Raw genomic sequence first — 22,660 nt, 5'->3', positions numbered from 1 at the left:
ACGATTTACAGATTACACTTTATAAAGCTTACTGGAACTATGTAATTAATAGAGATACAATATCAAATGAAAATAAAAGGCGCCAAACTCATCAGAGTTCAACCACTTCGTGCACAACCATTGGAGCTCAATTAATGGGGTCTTCATTCCACCATTTGATCTCCGCCGACCTCCTTGACCCGCCGCCTGGGACCAACCACGGTGGTTGACCAGTGTGCGTCCAGCACGTCCTTCCTCTTCTGTTCTCTTCCCGAAAAACCCCACGCACTCACCCAGGTTCCCACACATACAGATAGAATAACATGGACACTCATTGGTTCATTCCCTCCCTCATCAATAATATAACCCAAACAAGCAGGGAGAGAGAGAACTCCTTACATTGCAGTTATTATTACAAAAAACCCATTTTATATAACATACAAAGAAGCCATTTTAGACACCTCAGCAGCCAGTGTAACCAAGACCCAGTTACATGTAAATGAGATGTTATGTGCAAAATAAACTATTCTAAATGGAGCAATCTGGTTGATTTAAGTGGAATGAAAATTTTAACTATATACTATAAGAAACCTATAACAAAACAGGAACAGTAATATTTTTCTAACTCAGAATGACATGCAGCATGGGGTCGTGGTCGGGGTGGGGAGGGGGAATGCTATTGAACATTTCTCACCTGATTTTATGATGGAGGGAAGGTCAATGATGAAGAGCTGAAGACATTGCTACATAGGATACTACCATGGGAAACACTCGTGATCGTGTTCTAGAACCGGAATGCTTGACTTCTCAAGACTTCATAAAATAGCTTCTTTTACATGACTTCAGTCGTTGGATTGTTGTCTCCTTAACAGCTGTGGATTTCAGTTTTACAAGAGGTTCTCGATCATACTCAGTCAGGACTGAAAGTGAAGGAGGAAAGTAACTTGTACAAAGAAGGAAGGGTGAGACAGACTGGTAAATGAGATGCAAGATGATGGGCAGATGGAGCTGCTTTCTTTCTCTTTCCACCTTTCACAATCCTGGTTTCATCTGCCCATCATCACCCACCTCGCCTCATTCTACCTATCAAATATGAGACCCTCTCTCATCCCTCTCACTTCTTTATAATTAACTATTTTCCCTTCACGTTCTCTGTCTTGATACAGGGTCTCAAACTGAAACATTGAGCATTTCTTTGGCTCCACAGCTGCTGCTTGATTTGTAGAGTTTCTCCAACACTTTTTTTCCCTCTCCAGATTCCAGCATCTGCAGTCTGTTGTATCTCCATTATGTCGCCACTAAACGACAGTCATTCATTTTGCACTGAGATTCAGCTCTCGATTCATATTTGCCCTAAGGATGTGATTGGATCTTTGAGGATCATTAGTGAGGAGGTTATAGCATGGTTTTCAGCTTTTTCTTTAGCATTCACAAGCTAGAGTTGTTGAAGGTGGAGGTGTTCTTGAGCCAACTCCTATTAACTCTTTAGCTGCCTACCACCATTCACAATGTTTTTAATTTCTTCATGGTCTGATATAATTTACTTATGTTCTGTATGTTTTCTGAATTTATGTACCTATGGTATTGATGCAAGCAAGTTATTGCACCTGTACCTCATTGTATTTGTCATATGACAACAAACTCAGCTCGACTTGACAATGCAATATGGGTTGAACAGCAGATTTCAATCTTATCTGTTCAGTTTGAGATTGCTTAGCTCCATCTATTGCTTTCTGTTTATCATGTTCATAGTCCTATTTTGCTGCTTCACTAATTTGGCAGCCCATGTTTGGATATCCTTGGAGGTGATTGCAGCACCATTTTCTGCACTTATTGAACTACAAATGACCTCCTGACTTGAATCTGAACTGACTGAGTTCAGATTTTTCAAGTGTCCACTTTTGTTGCACTGATAAGACTATTGTGCTGCATGGCACAATTGTCCTAAATGAGATAGATTCAGAATATTTTCTGGCAACTCGAAACAGGGCTGCCAGAAGTCTACAGTATCTTCTGGCAGCCCTGTTTTGAGCTGCCAAAAAATATTTTGAATCTATCCCATTTAGGACAATTGTGTCATGCAGCATAATAGAGTGAGTTTTCAGTGTGAAGACAGACTTCTTTTTCACAAGGACTCAGCGATGGTCACCTCTATCAGTCATGTTGTTTACAGATGCGTCTGCCACAGGTAGATTGCTAAGGTGGAGTGCAAGTGGATTTATGACTCCCTGCCGCAGATTCATTCTGACCACATACTATTGACGACTTGGTCATTGAGTTGTACAGAGCAGAACTGGGTTCTCCTGCCCACCAGACCCATGCATTTTTGCCCATCTACACGAATCTCATTTGCCTGTTGGATCTGTATCCTTTTGTGCCTCACCTATTCAGGTCTGTAGTGGTAATATCTAACCATCTTGACGATCGATGTTGTAGGCCCCTTTTTCAGTGTATGTCTGGACCCTTGCTAGCTATGATTCTTCCACGTCCTGTTCAACGTAGGGAAGCATTGCTTCATTAGAGGAAGACAATAAGGAATCAGGAGGAGTTTACTTTGCACCATGTTTGACTTGATGCCAAAATACTATGGGAACTGGAGTTGAATGTGGAGGATGCCTCTGGCAATATCCTCCACAGATGCTACTGTGCTACCTCCTCTAGAGGGTTGGTTCTGCCGTTTTGACAGGACATGTCTTGAAAATGTGATGGATGAGTGTGACATGTTGTCTGTAAAGTGTGATCCCTGGGTAGAACTGCCAGGCTGTGTTTTGACTAGCCTGATGGACACAATTCCAAATTTGGGCAATCCCAAAATCTCATCTCAGGGCAGTATATGTATTTTCATTGTAAGCTTACTTCGAACTTTGAATTTACATTTGCAAGATTTGGTATGGTGGCAACATCTCTTCCACTGTGTGAATTTGGTGTCCAGGTTGATGCTGGGTATATTTTTATTTCTGTTTCAACAAAGGGGTAATGGTAAAATTGGGTGGCTTGCTAGGCTATTTGAGAGCCCATTTAATAGTTAATTATATTGGTGGATCTAGGCATGTTGTCTGTAAAGTGTGATGGGAAAGAATGGCAAATCAGTTCTAAAAGACATTAGTGTCAGTAATGTATAGGACATGGTGCTACTTATGAATTGAACTTTTATCTTTTAATGAAGCAATTATGTTTTAGCAATGAATGGTTAAGTTAGCCTTTGTAGAAATTAGGATGTGATGAAACAAATTAGTAAAAGGACTATTAATGTTGTAAAATTCTCATAAGTTTATTGTGCATCCTTGCAGACACCATCTAAAAAGAAGCTGGAAATAAGCACAATAGCAAGCAATTATCACCTTGAAGTGAATGCAAGGTAAGCATTCTTGAACAGAGAGAACTTTATTGAATCTTTACTTTTCGTAATCTTAAAAAATTGGAGCAGCATTAATAATTTGAATTTTGTTTTACTTGAAATGGCAATTAAATAGCTGATGGTGTTCAATCTGGAATATTGGGAAGTAATATACTTTGGAGGGTCGAACTTGAAGGCAGAGTACAAGGTTAATTGCAGGATTCTTAGCAATTTGGAGGAACAGGGATCTTGGGGTCCACATCTGTAAATCCCACAGTTGTGCAAGTTGGTAGATGTGTTTAAGAAGCATATGCTATCTGGGCCTTCATTAGTCAGGGGATTGAGTTCAAGAGCTGCAAGGTAATGTCGGCAGTTTATTAAAACTGTTAAGACCGCACTTGCAGTATTGTGTTCAGTTCTGGTTGCATCATTATAGGAAGCATGTGGAAGCTTTAGAGAGAATGCAGGGGAGATGTATCATGATGCTGCCTGGACTAGAGAGTAAGTCTTATGAGAAAAGGTTGAGCATGCTAGGGTTTTCCTCTGGAGTGAAGCAGGATGAGAGGAGACATGATAGAAGTGCATAAGATGACGAGAGGTGTTGATAGAGAGGACTGCAGTGCTTTTATGCCAATGCAGCAATGACTAAAATGAGAGGGGATACTCTTAAGGCAGTTGGAGTATACGGTAATGTCAGAGGTGTGTATTTTTACACAAGAGTGGTAAGTACATGGAATGCATAGCCAGAGGTAGTGGTAGAGGCAGATACATTAGGAACATTTAAGAACATCCTAGATAGACACATGGATAAAAGAAAAATGGAGGGCTATGTGGGTTATATTGATCTTGGAGTAGATTGAAAGGTCAGCACTGCATCCTGGGTCACAGGGCCTGTACTGTTCTATGTTTTATTAAATGAAGATGAATCCACGCATCATGCATCAGCACCTCATCCTTTTGAAGAGATTCCTAAGGCAGTGTTCCAGCCAGTCATTGAAATGTTGGCCCATAATGGATGTAGATGAATGCAAGATAATTTTCCTGCCTTCAAAGAGCTTCCATTGCTCATTTTCAAAGCTTAATCAGGATTATGGTAACTTGTACAGGACTTTGGAAAACAGCAATGAGACTACAACTCAGCAGAGTGAAAAGAGGGTGATACGTATATATATTTAGAATAAGTTTTTCTCAATTTCATGTCCAGTAATTGTGTATTATTTCCAACTTAAAATATCTCAAATTGTAGAATACCAAGCTGAACCTGAACTACCACATAGCTAAGATGGAAGTTGAGGAGCCAAAGGTATTTGGAAATAAATCCATCTATTAATGGATTTAACCATGGAATTTTAAAGGGACAATGTCAATAAGTTTTCAATAAATTGGTTGGGATGTTAAATATTACTCTCAGACTGGCTGTCTTCATTTTAGGGATTCTAATTTTAATCACTATCAGCCAGATTCTGAGTAAGGCCTAAGCCAAACACCAACTGAAAGCAGGCAAAAGTGAATGCATTGGTGAAGTTATTTTAATAATTCTACTTTATGAAGCTGATTCCTTGCATGAAGTGTTCAGCTGTCTATCAGCCTGCATGTGGTAGGAGCCCTACTTAAATGATCCTGGTAGTTACATTTTGCATGACCACTTTCTGGATTTCCCTAGTACAGAATTGACTTCCAGGCTAAAATGAGGGCAATTTTTTTTTGTTCCAGTGATGCTGGGAACAGTGACCGAGTGGTTATTCAAGAACTAATTAAAACAGTGGCACAGTCTCAACAACTTGAGACAAGTACTCAGAGAGACTTCAAAGGTAAGAAGCTATACAATTTTAAAAACTTTATTTCAAATAAATTATTTTCTAAAGAAAAACAAAATCTCTTATTTATCCAGATTGATAACTAGTTTGGGTTTTTTCAACATCTGGCTTGTATCACAATGAATTGGTTTTCAATAAGAAAAACCAAAAGAGCTGTTTAAATACTTTCGCATAATATCCCATTGGTGATAATGATATATTTAGCTCAATAGATACCATTGTAGTTTGAATTCTTTTGCAGCTCAAAAGTTGACCAAACATTTTCAGAACAACATAGCACATTCAGAATCAGGTTTAATATCACTGGCATATGTTGTGAAATTTGTTAGCAGCAGGAGTACAATGTAATACTGATAAATATAGAAAAATAATTACAGTAAGAATATATGTATATTAAATAGTTAAATTAAAAATAGTAGTTTAAAAAATGAGGTAGTGTTCATGGGTTCAATGCCCACTTAGAAATTGGACAGCAAAGAGGAAAAGCCATTCCTGAATTGCTGAGAGTGTGCCTTCCAGCTTCTGTACTTCCTTCCTGATGGTAACAATGAGAAGCGGACATGTCCTGAATGATGGGGGTCCTTGATAATGGGCACCGCCTTTTTGATCACCACTCCTTGAAGAATACTGTTCTGTTGAAAGGTCATTTACCTGGAACTCTGTTTTACTCTCTACTGGTGCTATTTGATTTAACATTCCATACATTTTTGTTATGCATTTTATTGATAATAGTGGTAACTCTAGACTTTGCTTCTTAAATGCATTTACTGTATGGAGTGAAGCTGAACAGCCAGTGAAATGTTTAAGTGCTTTCATTTTGCTGTTTCTGCCAGTTGTATTACTAACAGAAGTTGACAGACTAACAAAGGATGCCCAGCATGCATTGAGGAGGACAATGGAAAAGTACATGTCCACATGCAGATTAATTCTTTGCTGTAACTCAACATCAAAAGTTATTCCTCCTATTCGTAGCCGATGTCTTGCAGTCCGTGTCTCTGCACCTAGCATTGAGGAAGTAAGTGTTTTTTTGTCTTTATTAAATACTTACTTTTAGTTTTTGATTTATTCTTAATGTAAGTAGTTTAATGGAATTATCTTTATTTTTCAGGCCTATGAGTCAATCAGTTTATACAGTGATTTACAAAATTTGGACTAAATTTATATAGGGTCATAGGATTAGTCAGCATGGAAACAGGCCCTTTGACCCAACTTGTCCAAACCAACCATAATGCCTTACTGAGCTAGTCCAAAGTGTCTGCATTTGGCCCGTTGTTCCTCTAAACCTGTTCTATCCAATGTTCCTACCTCTATCATTTTGTCTGGCAGCTTATTCGATATATCCATCACCCTTGTTTTGGAAAAAGTTGCCCCTCAGATCCTCCTTAAATCGTAACCCGCTCGCTTTGCGCTAATACCCTTGAGGTTTAGACTCCACTACCCTAGGAAAAAGGACTATGACCATTCCCCTTAGCTGTGCCTCTCGTGTTTTATGTATCCCTAATGCTACCCCTTATGCTCCTATACTTCAGTCTCTTATAACTCAAGCCCTCCAGTCCCAGTAGTCTTCTTGTTAACCTTTTTCTGAATCCTTTCCAGCTTAATGACATCCTTTCTAAAGCCTATCAACCAGTACTGTATATAATATTTCAGGTGCATCTCACCAGCATCTTGTACTGTTGCAACCTGAAGTTCCAGCTCTTGTACTCAATGCTGTGATGAATGAAGGAAAGCATGCACATTCCACTTTAAGTCAACTTTATATTTGTATCCCTAGGTCTCTCTGTTATACAATAATCTTCACAGCCCTGTTGTTTACTGTACAAGTATTGCCCTGGTTTAAATACCTAAAGTGCAAACCTTCGTACTTGTCTGAGTTAAATTGGGCTGTTCTGTGGCCTAGTTTTCCAGTTGATCTTAATTGTCATAATCTTAGATAACCTTCACTGTCTATTTCACCACTAATTTTGACATAGTTTGCAAACTTCTTAACTATGCCAGCTACATTCTTAATCAAATTGTTAATATATTTGACAAACAACAATCACTCCAGCACTAATCAATGCAGTCCACCACTGGTCACAGGCTTCCAACGTGGAAAACAGACTTCCACTACCAACATCTGACTCCTACTAAAAAGCTGGAGAGTGAGTCTGGGGCAGAGACTGAAAGTTGGAGACCTGATGTGTATGTTTGAGGCGCCAGGTCCAAAGACTGAAAACCCAAAATTGGCCCATCCTGGGGTTGGAGGCCTGTGTGTATGGGAGGGTGGGAAAAGGAGCTTGTTATGTTGCTGTTGCCTTGTTCTGCTCTGTTGTTGTTGCTGCTGCTACTACTTGTTATTCTGTGTTGTGTTGCTTTGTTTTGGTGTTGAACATTGTGGGCATGCTATGTTTGTGCCAGAATGTATAGTGGCATTTTGTGGCTGCCCCCACCACATCTTTGGGTGTGGTTTTTTGATTGTTAAGGCAAATAATACATTTCACTTTGTTTCGGTGCACATGTGATAAATATTAATCTGCATCTGAATGTGAAATAATGTTAATGGCTTTGGACACAATATTTGATATCTCATTGGATAGACTAGAGAATCTTTCAGAGCAGAGAATATTCACATGATTTTGAGCTGCATGCATCTGCTTGCCAGAAAGTCATTAAGTGAATAAAAAGGAAATGTACAAACAAGAGAAGATCTGCAGATGCTGGAAGTACAAGCAACATGTACAAAATGCTGATGGAATGCAGCAGACCAGGCAGCGTCTATGGAAAAGAGTAAACAGTTGACTTTTCAGGCCGAGACCCTTCATCAGGACTGGGGGAAAGGTTTGAGGATTCAGAGCAAGAAGGTGGGGGGGAGGGGAGGAAAAAGTACAAGGTGGGAGGTGATAGATGAAACCAGAACGAGAGTGGTGAAGTAGAGCTGGAAGGTTGATTAGTGAAGGAGATAAAGGGCTGAAGAAGGGGGAATCTGATAGGAGAGAGCAGAGGACCACGGGAGAAAGGGAAGGGGGAGGAGCAGCAGAAGGAGTTGATGAGCAGGTAAGGGGGAAATGGGAATAGGGGAATGTTGAAGGGGGGCAGTTATTGGAAATTCAAGAAATCAATGTTCATGCCATCAGCTTGGAGGTTATCCAGACAGAATATAAGGTGTTGCTCCTTCCAGTCTGAGTGTGGCCTCTTTGCAGCAGTAGAGGTGACCATGGACTGACATGTTGGAATGGGAATAGGAAGTAGAATTGAAATGGGTAGCCACTGAGAGATCCCACTTTTTCTGGTGGGTGGAGCTCGGCAAAGCGGCCTCTCTATCTCCCAATATACAGGCCAAGTAAGATCCTCAGTGATACATTTACCGAGATTGTTGTTATTCGGAGCAATCCCTGCGAAAAGTGAGGGGGCAGGGAAAGATGTGCTTGACGGTGGGTTCCCGTTGGAGATAGCAGAAGTTATGGAGAATTATGTGTTGGATGCAGAGGCTTGTGGGATGGTAGGTGAGGACAGGAGGAACTATCACCAGAGATGGAGACAAAGAGATCAAGAAAGGGGCGGGAGGTGTTGCAAATGGACCAGGTAAATTTGATGGCAGGGTGGAAGTTAATGAAATTGACGAGCTCTGCATGGGTACGGGAAGCAGCACCAATGCAGTCATCAGTATAGATTAGGAAATGCTGGGGAATGATACTGGTGTAGACTAGGAATATAGACTCTTCCATATATAACCATGTAACAATTACAGCACGGAAACAGGCCATCTCGACTCTTCTAATCCATGCCGAACGCCTACTGTCACCGTGTCCCACCGACCTGCACTCAGCCCATAACCCTCCATTCCTTTCCTGTCCATATAGCTATTCAATTTTACTTTAAACGACAATATCGAACCTGCCTCTACCACTTCTGCTGGAAGCTCGTTCCATCTATGATGGACAGTTGATGTTTACAGATGTGACAAAAAGGCAGGCATAGCTGAGAACCATCTGAATGTCCCTGGCTACATCTTTGGTTTGAAGGAAGTGGGAGGAGCCGAAGGAGAAATTATTGAGAGTGAGGGCAAGTTCCGCTAGACCAGCGGTCCCCAACCACTGGGCCGCGGACTGGTACCAGGCCACAAAGCATGTGCTACCGGGCCACGAGGAAACGATATGATTTGGCGATATGAGCCAGCTGCACCTTTCCTCATTCCCCGTCAGGGCCACTGTTGAATTTGAACACACGCAAGGTCATTACCCGCGCGTCATCCCTGTCAGCGCAGGAAGGAGGTCAACTCCTCGAGCTAGCAAGTGACGGCGGGCTGAAAAGTATGTTTGACGTAACATCTCTGCCGGCATTCTGGATTAAAGTCAAAGCTAGATATCCTGAGATAGCCACGAAAGCACTGAAAACGTTGCTTCAATTTCCAACATATCTCTGCAATGAATGCAACGAAAACTAAATTGCGGAATAGACTGGACATAAGGAACCCCGTTAGAGTATCGCTGTCTCCCATCACCCCTCGATAGGACTGTCTTGTTGCAGGGAAACAAGCCCAGGGCTCCCACTGATTCAGCAATATTGGTGTGTTGCAATGACTTTATATGTTCATGTGGGGAAAATGTGCTGTGTGTTTAATATCCAAATGTTACTTAAAATGTTATGATGCTGTTGACTTACTTATATAACCATATAACAATTACAGCACGGAAACAGGCCATCTCTGCCCTTCTAGCCCGTGCGGAACATTACTCTCACCTAGTCCCACTGACCTGCACTCAGCCCACAACCCTCCATTCCTTTCCTGTCCATATACCTATCCAATACTTCTTTAAATGATAATATCGAACCTGCCTCTACCACTTCTACTGGAAGTTTGTTCAACACTTACTTCAAGCTCCCCTGTCTTCCCCTGATAATTAACATCACTATATCCATGCGAGGAAAATATGCGCTGTGTGTTTAATATTAAATTCATTAGATAAACCCTTTTAGAAACGAAATTGAGTGTATAAGCCACTTATCACCTATATTCCGGTCGTGATTAACACCCCCCACCCCTGAACAGAATCGCCAAAAACGATTTGCAGAAAAAAAAATCGGCAGGTACACGCATGCGCACTAGTGCCCGCGCAAGGCTTCATGGTCATTGTAGTCTTCCTCGGGGTAAAATCAATGTGTTTGACTGCTACTCTTGTCCGTTGGCAACCCTACCCCCACCCCGGTCGGCCGGTCCACAAGAATATTGTCAATTTTAAACTGGTCCGCAGTGCCAAAAAGGTTGGGGACCTCTGCGCTAGATGGAGGAGAGTGGTAGTGGAGGGGAACCGGCTGGGTCTAAAATCCAGAAAGAAGCAGAGAACTTTAAGGCCCTCTTGATGAGGGTTGGAGGTATATAGGGTCTGGACATCCATCGTGGAAGTGAGACAATTGGGGTCAGGGAACTTGAAGTAATTGAAAAGATCCAGAGTGTGTGAAGTGTCACGGATGTAGGTAAGAAGGGACTGAACCGGGCGGATAAAACTAAGTTGGGGTGCGCTGTTATAGGTTCGGTGGGGCAGGAACAAGCAGAAACAATGGGTTACCTGGACAGGCTGATTTGTGGATCTTGGGTAGGAGGTAGTAACAGGAAGTGCAGGGTAAGGAAACTGACATTGGTGGCAGTGGATGGGAGATCCCCAGTTAATAAGGTCACTGAAGGTGTGGATGACAATGGCCTGGTGTTCCTTGGTGAGGTCCTGTTTAAGGGGAAAGTAAGAGGAGGTGTCTGAGAATTGTCGCCTGGCCTCAGCAAGATAGAGGTCAATCCACCTGATTACTGCAGCAATTGCCACCCACCCCCCTCATCTGCGGGTTTGATGGTGGGGTTAGGATTAGTGCAGAGAAAGAGGATGGCAGTGTGTTCGAGAGGAGTGAGGTTAGAATTGGAGAGGGAAGTGATGAAGTTGAGACGGTTGATGTCTCATCGACAGTTAGCAATGAAAAGATCCAGAGCGGGATGTTCAGGAAGAGGAGGAGGGCTGAAGATGGGAGAAAAAAATCACTGGTGTGACTGGAGAGACATTGCCAAAGAAGTAGGCACGGAGCAGAACTCACCATCATGGCGGGCGCAGAGTCACTGAGGTGTGGGCCCAGAGGAACAAACATTCTGCCTCAGAGACAGGAAGGTCAGAGGGAATTGTGAAGACTTGGCATGGATGAGAGCTGGGATTAGAAGGGGAAGAGGGCTGGTAGCATCTGAGAAAAGGGCAGGGTCGAGCTTTTCAGAGAAGTTGGAGTGGGAGGAAGATGGAGTCTCTGAGGACCCAAGAGCTGATGGTGGGACCTGAGGAGATGTATATTTGTGTGCTTCCTAGATTTGTCATGTGCTAAGTGGAGTTTGCAAGAAAGAAGGCCTCATACTTCCTCAGGAATTGGCTCGGAATATTGCTGAAAAGTCTGATCGGAACCTGAGGAAAGCATTGCTTATGTGTGAAGCTTGCAGGGTCCAACAGTAAGTAATAAACAAGATTGATTACTTTCATTTTGGTGATATAGCTTTCACTGGCAGTACCAGTATTCAATTTCTCATTTGTAATTGTTTTTTGGGTCATGGTGAAGTTCTTAACTAAATTTAGATGTTCAGTCTGCCATGATAAGGATTAATGTCCTATTTTCTCAATTATCCTAGTCCTTTGATTGCTAATCTGTACCTAACTGCCATATCCTCAGTGTTATACTTAAAGAATTTGAGTTTAAATATTTTCTCAATTCTCTTCACACAGAGTATGTTTATTAATTTTTTTTTATAAGCACCTCATTATTCTTTACCATACACTGAAATAGAAGAGAAGATGTGACAATAGCTAAATTTCCTTAGTTATTCAACTGTAAACATTCTTTTGTACTTCAGATATCCATTTTCAGCAGAACAGGACATTCCTGAGACAGACTGGGAAATATATCTCAGAGAAACTGCTAATGCCATTGTCAGCCAGCAAACACCACAAAGGTAATCCTTGAAGTTACTGTTTTTACTTCTAATATATCCATCGCTTGCTTTATCCCATCTTTGATTGCAGAAGCCAGAAGTGAGTAAATGCAGCGTTCTCGGTTTAAGGTTTGAAGAATGTTTCAGTGATGGAGGAATGTTATCACAAAAAAAGTTCATCATATTTGGAATTTTAAGCTAAAACTGAGAGATAATACAGATCATAATTAAAGGGTCTTGGGTGAACAGGACTTGGAGCACAAACGTGTGACTAACGTGCAGTCTTGCCATCAAACATAGGTGTGCTAGCACGTAATTACCATTAAAATATTTTTGTTGTCTAATAAAGACAAGGGTTTTTTATTATTAAATTCTGCTAGTTAATCACATTTGACTTGTGTAATTATTGCAAAAAGAATTAACACTTTCTAACACATTCGTTGCATAATTCAAAGATTGGTATTATTATCACATGTAAAGTGTAAAGTTTATCTCGCATACTGTTCATACATTTCAAAATCATTACACAGTGCATTGAGTAGAAAAAGGTAATACAATAACAATACAGAATAAAGTGTAAAAGCTCTACAGAAAGTACTGCACTCGTAAACAATAAAGTGCAATGACATAATGAAGTCAATTGAGGCCAAGAGTCCATCTTATCATACCAGAGGTCTGTTCAAGAATGATAACAGGAGGTTTGAAGCTGTCCTTGAGCCTAGTGGTATGTACACTGGATGACTGTGAATGTTATTTGACCTGGAATTCTGAGCTTTAACAGACACTTCCCACCAGTATCACCTGGAGATGAATTGAACTCTTGCACCAAGCTGCTTTGTTTTGACAGGATTTCTCAAGTATTAAAATTGTCATATGAGAATATGATGAACAAACATGGATTTCACTTCCCTCATTTACTGATCTCTGATTAGTGGTATTGGCATTCTACAGTTCTCGTGAACTGAAGTGATTTAAATATCGGGGGAAAAAAATAGCAGCGCAAAGCAGCAGATGTTCAGTTTTTTGAGAAACATAACCATCAGAAGGTTTATAAAAAAATATGTTGAATTAAAGTGGCCATCATAATCACATTAGCTTTTTGTAGAGAACAGATTCAAGATGCAAGAATTATCATTCACTCCCGTAAATTTATGACTGAATTTGTTTGGGGGTGAAGGGATCTTGCATGTCTTCCACTCTGTTTAATTGGCAGTTAGCCATGTTTGCCTTATGGCAGTCATGGATATGATCAGGTAATATGCACTTAATTCTTCAAATATTAGTGGCTTCTTCAAGCAACATTTTTTTCCCCTGTAAGGCTATGTTGTTTACTACCTATTTAATTATTGTTGTTGGACAGCTGCTGAGTTTGGTCTACTGATATTATCCAGTCTTGCATTTTGGGAGATCTAATGTAAAGTCAATTGTAGAACTCCCTGAAAATTATCTCAAGTTGATAGGGTGGTGAAGAGGCATATGACATGCTTGCCTTTATCAGTCAAGGAACTGAGTTCAAGAGTCAGCAAGTTATGTTGCAACTTTGTAAAGCTCTGGTAGGTCACATCTGGACTATTGCATTCATTTCTGGTCACCCACTATAGGATGGATCTGGAGGCTTTGGAGAGGATAGAAAGAGGTTTACTGGGATGCTGCCTCAGTTAGAGGGTATCTGCTATAAGGAGAGATTCGACAAACTAGGATTGTTTTCCCTCATGTGGCAGAAGTTGAGGGGAGACCTGATGGACGTTTACAAAATCATGAGAGGCATAGATGTGTTGATTGGTAGTATCTCTTTCCCAGTTTGAAATGTCTAATAATAGAGGGCAGGTATTTATGTAAGAAGGGATAAGTTCAGAGCAGATCTGCAGGTAAATTGTTTTTACACAGAGTGGTGATTCCTGTCTAGTTTATAATCTCTTGGCTTTGACTTGTTATTAAGATGTGTGTAATGTTGTTTATCTGCAGATGAATGGACAAGTCTTTCTTTAGTACCCAGTCCAGCATCAAATCATGTGGCAAGATGTATGTAGTAAAGGAGAAGATAAGTTTCATGATTGTAATGCATGAGGTGGGAGTATGAAGCCAATTTCATTATTGTCTTCTACAGCACAATTATAGACCAGATTGGTGTCTGGTTTACTCCATATGTCAATAGTCTCTCTGCTATCCCTACTGTGAAATCTAGACTATTAACTAGAAATGTTCTGTAGATCTTTGCAGAGCAGATTAATAGGAAGTTTGCGTTATTAGTGACAACCTCCCTTCAAAAGAAGTCTGCTGGTTATAAACGAGTTAATAAGGAAACATCATTAGCAAGATATGTAATTACAGTATTAAGTTTGGTTAAGTGCGATACATTGCATATAGGCAATGCTTTTTGGTTATAGCCTTAGTGGTTTTAAGGACGTTTTGTCAGGAAGCAAGAAAGTATTCGGCAATTAAAGTTATTTGAAGGTAATCGTCTAGTCTAGCTGAGCATAATGTTGAAAAATTCTCTCAAGCACTTGATGTTTCACATAATTTATTATGCAAATTTTTTGAGATGCCTTTTTTCTTTACTCAGGCTGCTGGAAGTCCGTGGACGTTTGTATGAGCTACTGACCCACTGCATACCTCCTGAGATAATAATGAAGGTTTGTTTTAGAACACCATTTAACCGCATCATTAGATTAGATTATTCTAGAAAAATGTGCCCAAACCTATTCAGTCCTGTTGCAGGGTCTCAATCCAAAACATTGACTTTATATGCTTTGTCTCCTTTGATTTTTGATTTGCTAAATTCTTTCAGTGCCCTGATTTTATTCTAGATTGCAACATCAGTTTCTTTTGCCATCTCCCCAAACATGATTTCCATTGTTGATTGAAAAGATTATTGAGAAGAATTGAACAGTTTGGCTCATCTAAATTTTTTAAATTGCAGAGCAATGATAATGTAATTCAGAAGGAAGAAGAAATTTTCTTGCACATTTATTGTTTCTTAAATTTTGTAAGCAATTCATATACAAGTTATATGAATTTGTGACTTTTATTTTAAAAATACTTCACACTGTCAAATTCCATAAACTAAAATCATCTTTTAACAAGTGGGCACCATGGTAGTGTTGTTCTTAGCACAATGCTATTACAATTTGGGGCATCAGTTTGGAGTTTGGTTGTCTGTAAAAAGTTTGTGCATTCTTCCACCAAGCGTTTGGATTTCCTCAAGTTTCCTCCCACAGTCCAAAGATTACAGGTTAGCAGCTGTTAGATATAGGTTAAGTACACAGGGGAGGGAACGTCAATCAGGTCCACTGACCGAGGATAAAAGGCAGGAGCGGGTCATGGCAGCGTTAATAGAGCTTTGAGTAACAGTCAGTTGGCTTTTGGGATTGATTAGGTGGGAGCAAGTGCTGCAGCTGTCGTCAAGTGCACATGGAGTGGTGATCTTAAGGTTTTAGCTCTTCGAGGCTTCAGCAAAGAGGCTTCGCTCAGTAAACAAAGGAAAGAAAAGCTCAAGTTTTTCCTTCTCTTCTTTATATCTGCTCAACTAGGACACTGGGGATGACAGGTAGGATAGTGAAATGTGGGATGTGGGAAGGCAGGGAGACCTCCAGTGCCCCCGATGACTACAACTGTGAGAAGTGTTAAAGAGTTGGAGCTGGAACTGGATGAACTCCAGATTATTCGAGAGGCTGAAAGGGTGATAGATAGGACATATGGAGAAGTAGTTACACCCAAGGTGTAGGACATAGGAAATTGGGTGACAGTCAGGAAGGGGAAGGGGGTTAAGGAGTCCTGTGGGCCATTCCCCTCAACAACAGGTATCACTTTGGATACTGTGGGGGGGGGGGGGGGGTGACCTAACAAAGGGAAGTCCCAGTGGTCGGGTGTTTGGCACCAAGTATACCTCTGTTGCTCAGAAGGTGGGGGGGTGGGTGGGAAGAAGAGGCAACTGTGGTGATAAAGGATTCGTTAGTTAGGGAAATGGACAAGAGGTTCTGTGGGTGAGAATGAGATTCCCATATGGTATGTTGCCTCCCATGTGCCGGGGTCTGGGATATCTCAGATCGAGTCCTCAGCGTTCTTGAGTGGGTGGGTGAACAGCCAGAAGTCGTGGTCCATGTAGGTACTAATGACATGGGTAGGATGAGTGATGAGGTTCTGCATAGGGAGTTCAGGGAGTTAGATGCTAAGTTAAAGGGCAGGACCTCCATTTGCACCTTTAATTCTTGAATTTCCTCCCTGTTCGGAAAATAGATTATGCTTTTATTCCTTCTACCGAAGTGCATGACTGTACACTTCCTTGCACTATATTCCATCTGCCACTTCTTTGTTCATTCTCCCAATCTGTCCAAGTCCTTCTACAGCCTCCCTGTTTCCTCAACACTACCTTTTCCTCCACCTATCTTCAAATCAGCTGTAAACTTTGCCACAAAGTTATCAGTTCCGTCATCCAGATCATTAACATACAATATGAAAAGTATGGACCCAACACTGATCCCTGCGGAACACCGCTAGTTACTGTCAACCAACATGAAGGCCTTTATTCCCACTCTTTGCCTTCTACGAGTCATCCAATTTTCTGTCCATGCTTGTATTTTTCCTGTAATACCTTGAGCTCCCTGCCCTTCGGTCTATCCCATCATATGGGGGGAGGGGGGGAACTTTATCATGCCTATTGCTATCTAATTAATTTAACTTGAGGCCTTCTGGTTTTTGATTCCCTCTGTGATGGAAAATGGGTCCTTCCTATTTATTATTTCCTATCCAGGCTTCACTTGATTTTATGTACCTCAGTTAAATTTCCTTTTAGTTTACTCTATTCCAAATAAAATATCTCTAGCTTCTCCACTATATCCTAGTATGCTCTTTTCAGTATAATCACAGTTCCCTACATTTGTTGGTAACCTCCCATTTATCATGTATTCCAGTGTTACATCTCCCCAGCAGGTTATCTCATAATTCTGCGAATTAAATTATATTTGCTATTTCTATGCCCTACTGATCAGACCATCAGTATCTTTCTACAGCCTGAAGCTATCCTCCTCACTGTCAGCCACACAGCCAATTTTAGAATTATCTACAAACTTCTTTATCATGGTCCCTAATTTAGTTATAAAACATTAATGTGCATTATTTAAAGCAAGGGACTGAATACTGAGGTCTCTGATAATCCCAATGGAGCTGCCTTTCAGATGCAAACAAAAACTATGATTGACAGCAAAAAATTCAAAGATTTCATTACAGTGCTCTTTGCCATTGTGACCTAGTACATAAAGAAATACTCCTGCATTTTGAATTATTGTAGAATATGCTGCAAAATGCTAGTTTGCAAATAGTGGCAGAAGATTGGAGTAGTTGAAAGGACTGTGTGAATAAAGCCAATTAACGTCAAATTTAAATGTCCATATAGAATTTGTGTCCAACTAACAAGAACAGATAATCAAATGAGTAAAGAGGAAAAGTGATTGAAATTACATGTTCGACATTGGTTAAATTGCATTTTCGACCAAGTTAGAAGTATGATTGCTTATCACAGTCTGCTTGCACAATCACTGACGTGTTTTGGAATAATTCATAAATTGCACTGATCTATTTGAACTGCTCTTTGCAAGTGTAATTGAGCTGTAACATTTTGGACTTTGTATTTTTTTCCTGTTTTAGGGGCTCTTATTAGAGTTGTTAAACAACTGTGATGGTTTACTTAAAGGAGAGGTTGCACAGATGGCTGCTTATTATGAACATCGTCTACAGCTTGGCAACAAGGCCATCTATCACCTGGAAGCATTTGTGGCTAAATTTATGGCCATTTATAAACAATTCATGGAAGATGGTATGGAAGCCATGATGTTCTAATAAATATTCTGTTTAAAGATGTTCTTCAGCTTTGAAAGAATGTGAATATAACTGGATGAGTCTTTACATGCTTTAGAATCTAATCTGATACTTGTGGTACACTTCAGATTTACTCTGAATAAACCTCGCCCAGTCTTGCACAAACCCCTTTTGTCCCAAAATAGCAATACGCAACCTGATAGGCTGTAAATAATTGCCTGAATCCATAATAAACAGGATTAATATTAATGAAAATCCATTTGTGTTAACTTTGAGCTCATTATTTTCAGCTGAATGTAATTCCTTTGCTTTTGGAATTAATTTGTAAGATAATGGAGGAAAAGAGAACAGAAGCAGATTGGAAGAGGAAAAGCTGCTGTATTGTGTTCTGTCTAACTTGGAAAAGTTTATACTTCAAATACACAAAGCATATTTCTGAAATTAAGTATAACCATGATTTTTAACGGATAATTAATGTATTTGTATTCTGTATGTTATTGATGAATAGAGAATTGGATATTCTTAGTCAAATTATTCCAAAGTATTTTTTAAAAATCTCAAAAATAATTTGCATCGAGTCACTAGAAAAAAGTTGGTACCAAAGGAATGGGAATTTTTTATTTAATATGAATGGTGATCTTTTTGCAAATCCTTATTTGTTTATTGGCTTTCAAAATTCTTCACAAAAGTGAAGAAAAAAATTGTTCTTTGGATTGAACACAACTTTAAATTGGATTAGTTTGCACTTGGATTAAACGCTTCACTGTTGTACTTCTTTTCCCCTCACCTATCCTTAACCTTGTCAAGGAAGAATATTTTTGATTATTATTAAGAATACTTTCATACCTTAATGTTGCTTTTGGACTGTCTTCAATCATATCTATATTAATGCAAGTTGATTTTTTTTGTTCCTTGAATTACCTTGCTGTAGATGGTCTCTGTGCTTCAGGCCTTTATTTACCTCAAGGGGCTGACAGAATCTAATACCCAAACTAAGCATTTTCATTTGTTTAATAGCTCTCTGCAATTAAGAGACTAATATCCTGCAGAATTATTTGTTTTTCACCAGTAGCATATTTAGCTCCAATCCCAAACTGGCTAATTGGATGAGCAGTTGGAACAGTATTGGTAGCAGCTGGTCTATATAGACTTTACTCCTGACAATCCGTTGTCTGCTGTTCAGCAGCTAATATTAGTTTGACATTAAAATAACTGTTATCACTGTGTCACTGAAGGCCATTTCACATTCTTTCTGGATCAGTTCTAATTTTGCAATTACCCTGCAATAATAGTTTTGGATACCTGCCTATTCTCATAAAATCCATATTTGAAATTAAGTTCACCCCATAGTTTCTGAAGTATTGTTTAATTAGACATTCTCAGTGTGAATATTTATAGATGCTGTTATTAAAGTCATTTGTTTTGATGATCTTGTGTACATTCCCACAAGCTTGTCCCTGACAGTTCTCATTAGTGTACTTTCATTTATCTTGATCTATTAGTGAATTCCAAGCACTCTACCGCTAGCAGAACCTTGCAAAATATCATTATTTATTATTCGTATATGTTCATAAGGCTTCCTTAAGGCTGAATTTCCATCACTTTCTCATCTGTTAACACAGTGGAAACTTATTATTTCTAAATCCAATTTGCTGCCAACATGAAAGATCTCTAATACTAGTGAGCTGACATCTAATGAGCTTAGAAAATGAATGAGGACAAGAATAATTAGAAATAGAATGTCTACCAAAGATCGTGTTTTTTTAAAAAAGAAACAAATTTTGAAATGGAAGCTTATAATGTACAAAGCTTTAAAGTATAACAGCTACTCAAGTTTGAATGCATAGCATAAGAATGATATGAATAGGGAAGGCTTTTTCTTCTGACCTAAATCTACAACATATAATTTTACTCAATAGAAAGTGGGGTTTCATTTAATTTGTTATCATAATGCTATTTGCATTTCAATCTCCTGTATAAACTATTCAAATTAGCATCTGAGAAATAAAAGTAGAAGACAACATTCTGGGTAGTGCTGGAAGAAGTAGGACATATGGTAACCCTAGGTAATTTCTAAGGTAAGGACATGTTCGGCACAGCTTTGTGGGCCGAAGGGCCTGTATTGTGTTATAGGTTTTCTAGTTTTCTATGTTATGAGATCAAACAGCAAAGCAACTAGTTTCCGAAGCTTCGTAGATGAGGTTAATGGATACAAAAGTAGGGAAGTTGCGCTGAATAAAGCCATGGTTTAGCCAAGATTGAAGTATTGTATCCAGTTCTGGTACCTATAATTTAAGGATGTGAAGGTCTGTGGAACAATGGACATTTACCAAAATAGTTCAAGGAATGAGGGAATAAAGATACAAGTTAAGTTTGAGAAGTTGGATTTGTTCTCCTTACAGCAATGCAGGTTGAGGGGTGATTTTACAGAGAAGTACAAAATTTAGGAAGTTTATATACAGCAATCATAATGATATACAGCATGGAAAATAGGCCTCTTGTCCCACCAAATCAATGCAAACCATCAACCATCCACTTACACTACATTCGCTTAACATTTCTAACTTAAATTTGTATCTTAAATTCCTCATTCCTGGAATCATTCTTGTAATTATCCTCTGAAGTGTAATAACCAGAACTGAATGCAAAATTCTGGTTTTGGCCTAACCATAGTTTTAGTTCTTTCCCACAGATCTTCCCAATGATCACTGTTTACAAATGTAAGTTGGACTGAAATGAATTTGCAGGGCGAAGGTAATGGCAACAGAGAAAATGACTGACTCATTTGGTCTAGAAAAAGTTGGCTTGGACTCAAAGGACCAAATGGTATTTTATGACGCTGTGATTATGAGAAGGTGAGGAGATACAAGAACGTAAGAAATATGACCAGGAGTAGGCCATCTTGTCCATCAGGCCCTCTCCACCATTCAATAAGATCATGTCTGATCTGCCCATGGACTCAGTTCCACCTTCTTGCTTTTTCCCCATAATCCTGAATTCCCCTTGCATGCACTGAGAAGTAGAAATTCATTTGAGGTCAATGTGATGGCAAGACAAGTTTGTAAAACTTATTTGCACACGGCATGTAGACATTTGTATGAATGAAGCATTTATTATCCATCCCTAATTGTTCCTTGCTTGCTAAATTATTTCAAAGGGAAGTTAACAGCACTGCCAACGAGAGTTACATTTACACTGGTCTTGATAAAGATGGCAGGTTTTCTACAACTAGATGATCCAAAATTAAGGAGATCTGAATGAAAAGAGAAAATGTTGAGAATATCCAACAGGTCAGGCAGCAAATGTGGAAAAGATTTACATCTTCAAGGTTGATTTTTTTTTAATTAGAACTGGGAAAAGTTAGGAATGACATAAGTTTTGTGCTCAAAGAATATAGCAGCAGTGACAATAAAAGGGAAGGTCTGTAAAAGGGTGTAAAGTAAGACTGATTGAATGACAGCTGAAAAATAGTGGTGATGCTGTGACAGGAGAGCATCACGATAGCATAGCGGTTAGTGTGACGCTATTGCAGCTCTGGGCGTCCTCTGTAAGGAGGCCTTGTACGTCCTCCCCATGGAATGCGTGGGTTTCCTCCTACAGTCCAAAGATATACCGGGTAGGTTAATTGGTCATTATAAATGGTCCTATGATTAGGTTAGGAAGTGATGAATTAAATTGAAACTCGCAGGAGGTTGGGGTAGGAAAGAAAATTCTGGAAATGTGAAACACGAGGTGGAATGGGTGGTTATCTTAAGTTGATATAAATTTTGAAGGTTGTAATTACAAAGTCTGTGTAAACTTCACCCATTTCAAAAGGTTTTTACTCTATTTTCCCCTCAAATATATTAACACCAAATGCAACATCTACTGTAAACTAGCAAAATTGAGCATAATTTTAATTTAATTTGTAAAAGCAACTTTGTTTTTAAATATATTCCATTGTATATTTGAGAACAATATTTTGTTTTAGTTGATTAAAGTAGCAGAATGAGTTGCCCAGAGAAACTGTCTCTGTACCTAAAAGTCACTGAAACTAATACCACTTGCATTAGACCCAGTTTAAAATGACTGAAGATAACTATTAACAGACTGAAAATTGACTTACAATTAATAACCTCAAGGAAATTTAATACAAAATTCACTCAAAACATTGCAAATGTCATTCTTTAAAATTGAAATATTGTAGGAGTTTATACTTGTAAGATAATTAAATTGCACTTTTTATTCCAAGATGTCAGGAAACTGGAAATACCAGGCAACAATTTGAATTTGAAGTGCACTTAGAATTCAGTTTTACTGGTTCATTTTCCTACAAATACAATGTATATTCTCTGCATTTGAAATGTCAGATATTGTACATTGATGTACCAGAATCCAAAAATTATTAGTCTGGGGGTATTTTGTGAATACTACCTGGCCTATTTACTTTACTTTATTGTCACCAAACTATTGATACTAGAGCGTACAATCATCACAGCGATATTTGATTCTGTGCTTCGTGCTCCCTGGAGTACAAATCAATAGTAAATATTAAAAATTTAAATTATAAATCATAAATATAAAATAGAGAAGGGAAAGTAAGGTAGTGCCAAAAAACTGAGAGGCAGGTCCGGATATTTGGAGGGTACGGCCCAGATCCGGGTCAGGATCCGTTCAGCAGTCTTATCACAGTTGGAAAGAAGCTGTTCCCAAATCTGACCGTACGAGTCTCCAAGCGCCTGAGCCTTCTCCCAGAGGGAAGAGGGACGAAAAGTATGTTGGCTGGGTGGGTCGTGTCCT

At 39.4% G+C, this 22,660-nt stretch overlaps 1 protein-coding gene across 1 annotated transcript in view; it reads left to right on the top strand.

Moving 5' to 3' along the window:
* The window catches only part of rfc3 (replication factor C (activator 1) 3), a 33,664-nt gene extending 11,289 nt beyond the window's left edge, over positions 1-22,375 (top strand). The window contains exons 3-9 of the mRNA XM_072262908.1: positions 3,270-3,337; positions 5,030-5,127; positions 5,967-6,148; positions 11,454-11,590; positions 11,990-12,088; positions 14,631-14,700; positions 17,711-22,375. Of these exons, the coding sequence (XP_072119009.1) occupies positions 3,270-3,337; positions 5,030-5,127; positions 5,967-6,148; positions 11,454-11,590; positions 11,990-12,088; positions 14,631-14,700; positions 17,711-17,902 (846 nt within the window). The 3' untranslated portion in view covers positions 17,903-22,375. The remainder of the gene's footprint in view (positions 1-3,269; positions 3,338-5,029; positions 5,128-5,966; positions 6,149-11,453; positions 11,591-11,989; positions 12,089-14,630; positions 14,701-17,710) is intronic.
* The last annotated feature ends 285 nt before the right edge of the window (positions 22,376-22,660 follow it).

Source organism: Mobula birostris, chromosome 7 (assembly GCF_030028105.1).
Source record: "Mobula birostris isolate sMobBir1 chromosome 7, sMobBir1.hap1, whole genome shotgun sequence".
In the NCBI taxonomy this organism is placed as follows: domain Eukaryota; kingdom Metazoa; phylum Chordata; class Chondrichthyes; order Myliobatiformes; family Myliobatidae; genus Mobula; species Mobula birostris.
Note: the sequence above shows the minus strand (reverse complement) of the source record. Positions and strands in the feature narration are given on the sequence as shown.